This window comes from Nicrophorus vespilloides, unplaced genomic scaffold (assembly GCF_001412225.1).
Source record: "Nicrophorus vespilloides isolate i.1.1-1 unplaced genomic scaffold, Nicve_v1.0, whole genome shotgun sequence".
Taxonomy (NCBI): domain Eukaryota; kingdom Metazoa; phylum Arthropoda; class Insecta; order Coleoptera; family Silphidae; genus Nicrophorus; species Nicrophorus vespilloides.
The window spans coordinates 114,465-126,070 of record NW_017100106.1 but is presented as its reverse complement, the minus strand read 5'-3'; the positions used below and the strand labels follow the sequence as shown (position 1 = coordinate 126,070).

The window sequence follows — 11,606 nt, the reverse complement described above, 5'->3', positions numbered from 1 at the left end:
TATGTAATTAATAAAATATTTATTTACAAATTTTTATTGGACTAAAAGTCTTTCTGCCATAAATTAAATATTTTTTCAATATAATAAAATTATAATTGTTATTATTTATTTTTTAAATAGTTATTTCAATAGATTTTTTTATATTAATATTATTTATAGTTAGATATGCAATCTAATTTGTGATACATTAAAAAAATAATGATGCCTTTAATATAAATATAGAATAATTAGTATTTGATAAGGAAACAATTAATCAGGATAAGTTATTGTTGTAAAGGAGGTTAATGATTAGGAAATATAAGATCAGATTATCCAGTACTACCTACATATAACTGCGTAGATGTATTTGGGACAGTTGTCGTAAGTATAAAGCAGAACCAGGAAGACCGCATAATTATATCAAGATTTCTTTGTAGATGTAAAGACTGGATAGAAATATGATACAAACAACTAGCAAATTTTATAATAATAAAAAGAAATACCTAATATAATTAAAGTATGCTTTATTTCTATACACGATATAATACAGTTATCTTCCATACATATTTAGTCAATTTTATCTAACGAAAACTGCCTATTATATAGGTAATTTAAAATTATTTATAATAATATATAAAGCGGAAAGATTTCTATTCTAATTGTTAATATGTGAACGGTATTTCAGAATCAGTACCAAGAAATTATTTACTTGTTTTATAATAATTTTAAAAAAAATAATTTTACTATAATTATTGAATAAAGGTAACTTATTTTTGATTAATGCTCAAAGCAGGATTATAATTATTAGATAGAGCACGATTTATAATTTAAAGTAAATAAAAAAAAAAGAATCTAGTTTACATTATTATAGAATAGATTTGTTTTCTTGCTTAAGATACCTGACGAATTCCTTAAATATTTGCTATTTAATTTTTATATTTTATATTTTTTATATTTTTTACAATTCCCTGTTCAATATTATTAAATTATTCTTCATTTAATGGATCAATAATTTCGTTCTTGAATACTGGATTTTCACATAAAAGAGAATATCATATGTATGTGTGCATTTTGAGAACATGCCAGAACCAAAATCTCTCACGTTTATTCTCTTCCTTATTATTTTTATTATTTCAGTTCTCTTCTCTAAAAGCTTTGCGTAATTGTTTGAAATTTTAATTACAAAGTCCTCTATTTGGGTATGGTCTTGACATTCCTCTCATCATCATCATCATCACCATCTTTGTCCTGAAATGAAATTAATTAAAAACCGTGTGTCCCGTCCGCGAGATTTTATTATTACACTCACAATTAAAACAGATTTATTGCGTTTCGCTGGACGGGAAAAGAAGAATAAGGAGGAACTGAAGAAAGTACGTGTGAAATTGTTATTAAAATATTTTAAGCGTTTCAGTGGAACGATACCAACGAATCTCTGCTCTTTAATTATTCCCACTTCGTTTTTCTTAAGCCTCCACGAGATCTGTAGCCGGAGATAGCGGGGTTAAACTAACACATTCATTAATTCTGTGCGGAGGGACAAAGAATGAGACCTTTATTACCCACGGAATGGATGTAATTTTTAGGTAATTATAGAGAAACCGGTTTTCTGTTTATAAAAACTAGGTAATTTGTTAATTTATTATTGTGTATAAGTTACGTAGCTATATAAAAAAACAAACAAATCAATGGTTAAAGGTTGAATTTTCTTAGAGCTTCAGTTTGGCGGATCTGAGGATTGGGTATTTGTCTCCGGAGCAAAGGCCTCGGAAATCGTCGAAGGTGATGTCAAACACGGCGATTCCTCCCAATCCCTTATCACGAACGTAAGTGGCCTTGTTTCCAACAGTGTCGATGTCTTCGTAGGATACCCAAACGCCATTCTCTCCGCTCTCATCAGGAAGACGGAAAGCATAAGTTCCTAAAATAATAGATACATTAAATAAATAATCTAAAGTCATACAGTTTTGTTGAAAGCCCCTCTTTATCTCACATACCGAATCTCTTGGAAACGTCAATAACATTCCAGAGCTCTAAAACACACCACACTCAGAAACACTCAACAACCAAAAAAAAAAACAAGTTCTCACCGTATCTCTTCGATGGATCTCCAACCTTCCTCAAGTGCTTGCCTTGGCTGACCTTCAGATTATTGGGGTTGGCTAATTTAGCGCAAACCTCGGGGTAACTGTAAAGACCGTCGTGCTTGGTGTATGGTCCGGCCTCGGCAGGGCCATCGATTTCGAAAGGTGGCACTCCGCTGATGGCAGAATCTTCGGTCATCTTCCAGGCCCTTCCATAAGTTGGAATTCCAAAAACTAATTTGTTGTTGATGGCTCCATTGTCCAACCAGTATTTAACTAAAGCGTTTCCGTTTTCGTCAGATTTCCTGTCGATCAGACTGTACAGAGGAGCAGAGTAGTCAGCTTCCTTCGGGTTGCGTTTTGGTGTGTAATAATCGAAAGCCATGAGGTTCACGAAGTCGGCATTTTGGATGATAGTCCTAACGTCCATGTAAATGCTGGCATTCACGTTGGGAATGTTGGTAACGGAAACAATAAGACCGTCTTGTTTGAAGACATTCTTAACTTCCCTGACCAAAGCGCCGAATTGTTCCTTATGTTCTTCCTCCTTCTCATCGACCTTAGTAGAACCAACAATCTTCTTCTTCAAATTGTTGAAGAAAGAACCTACAAAGTATCACAAATCATCAGTACTGAAACCAAAACTCGATTCAAATCAAATACTTACTAATTTTACCGCGGATCTTCTTTGGTTTATTGGTTGGGAATTGCCAGGCAAGGTCAATGCCGTCAAAACCGAAGGATTTCACTAAAGTTTGAGCCGATTTCACAAAGGCCAACCTGTGTTCAACCGATTCCAACTAAAACAAAAGCAATAAGAATTTTTCCAATTGAAATGTAATTTAGAAACAAAAAACTTACAAGTGTCAGGTATTTTTCGGTATTTTGATCATCATCTCCGTTTCCAACGCTCAAGAGTATACGGACGGTTGGGAAGCGCCTCTTCAGTTCAGTAATTTTTCTGTAGTTGTCTTTGGTAACATCGAAGTTCTCGTTAAGTGGAACCAATTTGAAGGAGTCGGCGTTAATTCCAGCGGAACGGTAAATCAGATGCGTGCAGAATTGAAGGGCGGGATCGAGGAAATTCACGTCAAATTTGCCTTGACCTGAATACAGTAAATCATTAAATAAAGTAAATAAATAAAACTGGACATGATAAATTTTATTTGTGTTGATAAATGTTAAATGACGACATCGCAGGTCAGAAGAGACAAGTAAATGTAGAGCAGATTATCAAAGCATAAACAATTTTTGTAACTTCGACCTCATCTGATAAATGTAAATCCCCAAGTTTAACAAAAAAAAATTGTTGCATGCCGCAATTAATAAAGCAAATTGATATTCAACACAATTCACAGAAACTTCTGTAATCAAGATCTTTGCCTGGAGTCAAGGCAAACTCGTTTATGCAAAGCAAAAGAAAGATCGAGTAATAAATTATTGAATAAAAAGAAAGAAGTGGATAATTGACGCTAACCTAGTTATTTACTTTACTTACTACTCGTTGTCATGGATTATATAAAGAAAATATGGAAAAAACGTAATTCAATTCTCGTCAGCCTTCATAAATATATTACTTTTGTCTTAGAATCAATCAATGCAAAATTACTTATTTATATTCACGTAACTGGTACTAGTTTTAATTGAAATTGTTTAAACTAAACATAGCAACATTTTCAATAAATATTCTTATAATATTATATAAGACTTTGAACAAGGATTTAGTAACAAATAAATGTTAAACAGTGTGTGCCACGGATTCAATGGTACCACCATTTTGTGTAGGTGTTAAAATCTCATACACAAAATATATTCATAAATACCAGTTCTTATTAAATATTTAACATTTGCCTCATTTAGTATAATTATATAATTGAATGTTAGATAATTATGTGCAATGAAGAAATTACTTTTCTGACTTTTTTTGCATGATAAACTAATCACAGATGTTAAATTGCAATCCATCAGAAAATATAAATATTCTGGTAGCATCAGTACACAAAAAAGAAGACTGAGATAATTCGTTTAATCTGCGTAATATAATCTACATGAACGTTCCAAATAAATGTTTCTCTCGGTATAAAAGGAATTTCATTTCGAGATGTATTCAGAAAGATTTTTATCTTTTTAATACGTTGCATGATCTCATTCCGTACATATCACATTGTTCGTTGTTTGATATACTTTTATTATTGAAATCAAGAGTAGTATTTGTACTCTTGATTTTCAGATTAACTTTTGCTAAAATATTGATTCTTTTTAAAAATTAACAAATAAGTAATGATTCTCAGCAGAGTCAAAATCTAATTATCAAATAAGTTTATGTAATTCACTTTTAAATGAGAAACATGTCATAACCATATTCAATGTATCGTTGTAATTTGATTTACTAGACGTGAGGCTATTAGCACTTAAGTTTCATTAGAGACGTTATAATTGAAAGAATATATGTAAATGAAGAAAATAACTAATATTTCATGTTGTTCAATTCAGTGCGTAGGATGCAACAGTTTATATATTCATTGCAATAATAAAATAAATAAAATGCAATTGGATGAGATCATGCAGTGTCAGTTGACAAATGTGAATCAGGGGTCACTTTGTCCGTTCCGTTGATTATTTGCAGTCGTAGGTAATTCACAATGCTGATTACATCGTGCATGTCAATTACAACAGTAAATAAGAATCGAAATTACCGACTAAATATTATTCAATTCTCTTTGCGTACGACAGCAACAATAATAATAATAATATTTATAAAAAATACGAAGAGCGTACATCTCGCTTTCTATTTTCAGCAACTGAGTTATGTCACCTTGCGCAGTTTAGAAAATCATGTCCAATTATCGCCAAGGCTAAACAATTTGAGAATCTTTTTCGTGGGACGCGAAGTGAATCCATTGTAGATAAGCATAAGTAAATTCTTGAAATGGTGCGAACATAAATAGAAGAAATAATAATAAATATTTACAAAAACAAATGCGAAAATGAATCATGACAGAAGCTGATTATAATAACAATACGTATCTCATGCCTGAATTGTTCATTACTTTTTTTTTTATTTAGAAAATAATTTGTTTTGCAAATTATCCATTGGGAATGAACAAAAGCAATGTGTTTGAATATATTTATTGTTGTAAAAATAAAAATTCCAATTCGTCACATATAGCAATATTATTATTATGAGAAAATTACGTATACACATACTGATTAAGACCATCTTGAAGTAAATATTTTACATCAAATAAATTTAAAATTATTCGTTAGCCTTAAACTGGAGGCCAAATTGCAGCGCAACCTCCAGTTTGCATTTGAAAATAACATTAACATTTATTATTAAATATGATAAAAATATTATTATAGATAAAAATATTTTTGTTATATTTTACATTAATTTGATAAAAAATGTCTCATTTAAAAAATAGATTAATAAAATATGTATTGTTATACTTAAATAACAAATATTATGTTGAAAACGTGTATCAAAATTAGTCTGAGTTTGATTTATTTAAGTAAATATTTCCATGGAATATTCTATCTGCATAAATGTAAAGGTTAAAAGTTTAACAACGAGTCAACAACATTATCTACAAATAGTTGCATAACTGACAAATGTTGGAATAATAATTTAAATTGATAATGATTACACATTTTTTTTATTGAATATGATATAATAGTCAATATTTGGTAATTCAATATAAATAAATATAAATTTGTTGATCTTAGTTTGAAATAACGGTAAACATTTCTACTGACATAAATAGTATATAACAAAATCAAACTGGATCAAATTAATTTTCATATTTGATTATAAATAAGAAACGGGTATTAACATTTTTTTATCTTACACGATTCAATAAATAAGATTGTGAAAATATTTGACATTTAAATTAACAATTAATGATCGTAAGGTGATTAGCATAACGAAAAAAATAAGCGCGTTCGAGTTTAGAGAGTGCTAGAAACAGTATTATCATATTCCCAATACAAAAATTAAATTGGATTTTCCCCTGTACAGTGGTGAATTGAAAATAGAATAAAACATTCGACAAATCGATGCATTATCATGAGTCGAAAATGAGCGGAATGCTTTGTGTATTTTTATTTTGAGTGAGTTATTTTTTTTATGTGTATTTCGAGATTGAAAGCAAACAAAGATTATTTATACAAAATTTGCGTACTTTTTACTTGTATTTTTGATTAGCTTACCTTCTCTGAAATAGGATGTACTATCATAGTAGCAAACAATTTTGGTTTCTCCGACGTAGGCCGGAAGTACGGTTGGGACGACCGCCAGGCAAAGGGCGGCAGCCAGCACAATTCCACTGACCATTTTGCTGTTGTCAATTTCAAAAATCGACTGAATTGATCACGACCGAGCGTAGTATTTATGCTGCCCGAGTGGAAGGCGATCATCTATGGTGGGGCTTCGTCTCAATGGTCTAGACCACGAAAACAGCTAATTCCAATTCCTAGTAAAACTGATTATGCCGAAGAAATGAACAACAACAAAAAGATACCGAGAACAGAAATTCTGCTTGTTATCATCACTAGATTATAACAGAGAAAGTCAAAACATGTGTCATTACAACTAATCCATTAAACTTCGAATATAAAGACTCAAGATTGAGTTCATGCATAAATATTCTTATGGGCCGAGGAGATAAGTGTTTGATTACTCACATCACACGCGCTCTAGAATATACCGACAACAATAACTGCACTTGTTATTCAATAACTTGTTTGCAAATAGTGATTAATTTCCGTTTTCTTTATACAATGATATCAAATAATCGACGCAATTTTACGAAAAGCACTTTGAAATTCTCAATTAGAAATTCTTTTTAATCACTTCAATCACTGGCTATTATATGTTAAAATTGTATATTAATTTCATTTATTTAAATATTTAATGATTATCTCTTAATAATTTTATTTCAAAATATATTTGGAGCACTAAATATTATATTATATAAGATAAATATAGTTTTAATTAGGTGTACTATTAAAAATTCTATAAGTAACAATTATATAGAATTCAAAAATAAGTATTATTACGTAATTCGTTTGTTCTTGATTATTTTATAATTATCTATATCAATAGTGGAATTATCCAGTAGGGGCTGGATACTAATACCGATAATACAATTGAAATAGATGAGGCCAGACTTAATTTTTGTATATATTTATTTTTGAATACAATTGTTGGGCAAGTTATATAATTGGTAGAGCACGGCCCCAGAGGCCTTTAAGGACGAGTCGTCCTTGGATTAAAAACCAAACTCATACAATAATGAAACAAAAAGTTAACTGCAACAAAAGGCTACTGACAATAGTTCAAGTATTTAATATTATTCAATTAAAAATATATAAAATATAATGCATACTAAATTTATGTGTACTGATTAAGTAAACTTATTAATTACTTCTCAAAAAAGATTACTTCTACTAGAAGAAATGACTAATTGGTTCACTCCAAACAAATTTTAATGCTTGTTCCTTTTTACCATGGAGCGAGACGCTTACCCTCCTCTTAACTTTTATTATGCAAAGGTGCTTCACCAAAGTAATATTAGGTTGGCAACTAAGTAATTGCGGATTTTGTCAATAGCACACGTGTTCAAAGCATCTAACTTATATTAGTTTCTTATTGTTGGGACTTCTACCATTAATTTAGTATAAAAATTGTATCGATTAGTTATTTAGTTTTGTTTATATCACAATTTAAGAATGGAAGAATAGACATATTTTATTGTATTATTTCTGAAAAGGCGATAACGCTTCGCAAGCACACAAGAAGTTATGTGCCATATATGGGAATAAAGCCTTGAAAGGAAGGCAGAGTCAAAATTGGTTTGCCAAATTTTGTTCTGGTGATTTTTCACTGAAAAATGCGCAACGATTGGCCGTCCAGTTGACGTTTATGAGACCCTTAAATCATCAAGGCCATTATCGATTCAAACAGCTTGGCAAAAATTTTCCTTCTTATTTAAAATACGAAATCAAATATCTTTAAGTATGTACTAATAATGTTTACTTGAAATGATGCAACCAACTCAAGTTTATATCTTAAGTATTTTTGTAAACCTACAATACTATATCGCCTATAGAAATCTTCGTCTAGACATCAGTTCAAAGGTTATTACAACTTATTTATTGAGTTGCAATTTGCATAGCACATTCTTATAATAAAATATAAATATATGAACATAAAATATTTAATAATGAAAGGTAATTGCAGCAATGTCCAAAAATTCTACAGACTTAAACCATTTGAATATAATATTATATAATTATATTGCAAAATAGATTAATATGATTATATCGAGTTTAAAATAATTAAAACTAATTGATTTACGAATTTTATTTGGAAACCCTCCTCGTTCACCGAAAATATACAGACACTACTCTAAAGGAATAATAAAAAAAAATGGAAAAATCAATAACAATTACAAAAACTATTGGTATTGCATTGAAATTTAAAATAAATCTTTTTTTGTAGCAAAATAAATTCAAAAACTTTTTCTTAATAAAAAAACAAATAAAATTTCTTTTTAAAAATGAAATAGAGGACCTGTTTTGCGGAAGACACACTTAAAGGGAAGTTAAGAGTTGGAAAAGTACACAAGAATACAGAACTGTGAGGGAGATGTAATGTTAGATTCTCTATTTTCTGTCCTAGAACTTATTTGTACCCTTGAGCATATTAAAAAACAGTGTTTCTCAACATTTTTGCCTCGATCCAACATACTTGTTTGGAGTTGAACTTTCTATGAACAATTTAATGCTCATGTGCTTAGAAATGTCCGCATATTTAAACTATTTGTTCTTAAAACTATCCTTGTATTCAAACTATTTTAATTAAAGTATTGTATACTATAATATACAGGTATCCCCCAACTTACGAACTAATTCCATTCCAAAGGGTTGTTCGTAAGTCTTATTACTGACTGCATAAATTTGAAAATATAGATTAAAATAAACAAAATACTTACTTACTTACAAATACTTTTCAATGACAATTATTTAATAAAGAAATGACAAAATAATAAATGCTAGAAAACAGATAGTACATCTTCCAAAATTTTATATTTTATTAAAGAAATTATCAATTTTTGTTTGGACAGTTCATTTTTTGTATCACTATATTTCTCCTTGTAACAAGTTAGAGCTTTTATAATTTTGTTTGTAAGTCCAAGAGTTCGTAAGTCGGGGGAGGTATTTATGGTATATACAATCAAGACAAAGACAAATGATTCTTAAAACATGTACTCTCTATTTTTCGAAACATCGTTGTCTATGATATTCAATTTGACACAACCATTGTAGTTTTTAAACTAAGTAACACAAAAAATAAAATTCAATACATATAAGTATCAAATAAAGTAGAAAGCGATAAATAAATATTTTTCGAAAATTCGAATATAAAAATAACTGTATGAAACAATATTATTTAAAATTCAATGAATTTATACGAATACATACATAAATATTTATAATAGTTTTAATTTGATATTGCATTTGATTTGCAGTGGTACCTCAATATACGAGTTCCCTAATATACGAGTGTTTTGAGATACGAGCCGCCGAGCGAGAGATATTTTGATTTGAGATGAGAGCAAGATTTGAGATACGAGGAATCGCACACTACACCGCACGACCCCAACATGCGCCCCGCCTCGCATGATGGAAATGGGAAAAATTGCTTTGAGATACGAGCAACGTTACGTAACGAATTAAACTCGTATGTCGAGATACCACTGTATAAGAATATTATTAATGTGTATGTGCATAGTTTTTCATCTTGTCTTATATAATTTATAAGACATAACTTATAAGGCATAACTAGTTTAATCCGTTCCAAAATTTCCGGATTTTTACTCGTATAGTGAAACATATTAAAAAATACACATAATATGTGTACATAAGTTTTAAAAATGCAGGCGCGCAATACGGGACTTCTTTCCTCATTGTCACCCGTTATGCGAAACGTTTTTCTTACAATTAATTTTGCTCGTTAACCAAAATCCTCGTTAAGGGAGGTAACACTGTATATGAATTCAAACATCACACTTTAAGTAATATTGTATTACGACTTCATCTATATTTTAAAATATCATATATTTCCAAAATATTACGAGTACACGTGAAAATGAATATAAATTTAATAATTTATTTAAGCAAAGTCCGTCTTAGAATCTATACTCAGACAATTATATACGTCCTATTATGTACAAAGTTCGACAGTCAAAAATAATATTTTTATTTTATTTATATTACATCAATCTTCAATTTTTAACGAAATTTCCTCTTTTTTAATAGTATTACCACAAAATAACATTAAAAAAAGTTTAAGAGTTCAAAAATTACTAACAACAACGACGAATGCGTAATTTCCATAAATGCATGTGTAATTATATTGGATTAAATTATTTTCTGCTGAACTGACATAATTATATAGACTATCAACTGCGTAATGAAGATAATCTATAAATTCAAACATAAGGTATTTTTTAGCTGCATTAGAATTTTTTATTCGTTATATGTTAAAACCGAGGAACTGCGTTCTTAAAATATTATTAATTATATTATACATCTGTTTTGTAGAAAAAATATTTTGATTAGTAATTATTATAAGTTAAATTAGTAAAATAATATATATAATTTTTGCATATATGCCCTTATGCATATACTAAACAAAGGTTTCTTAAAATTTTCTTTCAACGGAACACTTTGTAAATCCTGAAATGTTTACGAAACATCTTGGGTAGGTAAGAACACATAATCAAGAAAATTTACAAAAATTAGAAATAAAAACATTCATTACTATCAATTATTTCAATACAAATTTTCACGGAATACCTATAAACTTTACTAAACTATTGACCGTAGTCTATCTTTTATTCTTCAATAATATTTATAGAAATATTATATTGAATAGTAATTTCAATGAAGTAAATAATATAACTTACATATTAAATTTATCTTTATTCTGACACCTTTATTATAATTAAATTAATTCATACTAAGCAAGAGAGTAATAAATTTACATTGAATTGGCGTTACTAGAATTTCGATTTTAGCATACATTTTGAAAGTGCGAACGAACGTATTGTTATTGTATATATTTCGAAAACGTTTATTTATTTCCTAATTAAATACATGCTGATAATTGTAATTCGAACGAATTGAATCCCGAAACTTTGGAACAAAATATTTTTAACCATGTTTTTTTCTGCTCCAGTGATTATCCTTCAAATGAGTCAGCTGTAATAACAATAGAGGTTGACGTTTGATTCATTAGTATTTCCTTAAGGTCTTACATACCGTGCGAGCAATTTTAATTCCTCTGATTTGCATTTCAAATCTTACATTTTGCAAGAAAATAAGAAAAAAAAACATTTATCAAGGCTTAAAATATACAATTGAGCTCTCGATTACTTGTACTTCATATTTTTATTCAATTATTTTTTATATAGCCTTAATAATGTAATGCGTTGATAATGATTATTTATTTTTAATGTATGCAACCAAATGAACAAA

At 29.2% G+C, this 11,606-nt stretch overlaps 1 protein-coding gene across 2 annotated transcripts; it reads right to left on the bottom strand.

Annotated features, from left to right (window-relative positions):
• Positions 1–1,584: 1,584 nt before the first annotated feature.
• LOC108568290 (chitinase-like protein Idgf4) lies at positions 1,585–6,448 on the bottom strand. 2 transcript variants are annotated; one of them, XM_017929277.1, is made up of 6 exons: positions 6,273–6,448; positions 2,925–3,169; positions 2,731–2,863; positions 2,070–2,669; positions 1,977–2,012; positions 1,585–1,900 (listed from the first exon to the last, which is right to left on the bottom strand). In XM_017929277.1, exons 1-6 carry the CDS (start codon positions 6,394–6,396, stop codon positions 1,689–1,691), a joined length of 1,350 nt encoding a protein of 449 aa, XP_017784766.1. In that variant the 5' UTR covers positions 6,397–6,448; the 3' UTR covers positions 1,585–1,688. The 2 variants fall into 2 exon arrangements, with proteins under 2 accessions (XP_017784766.1, XP_017784767.1); XM_017929278.1 differs by lacking the exon at positions 1,977–2,012.
• Between the last annotated feature and the right edge of the window lie 5,158 nt (positions 6,449–11,606).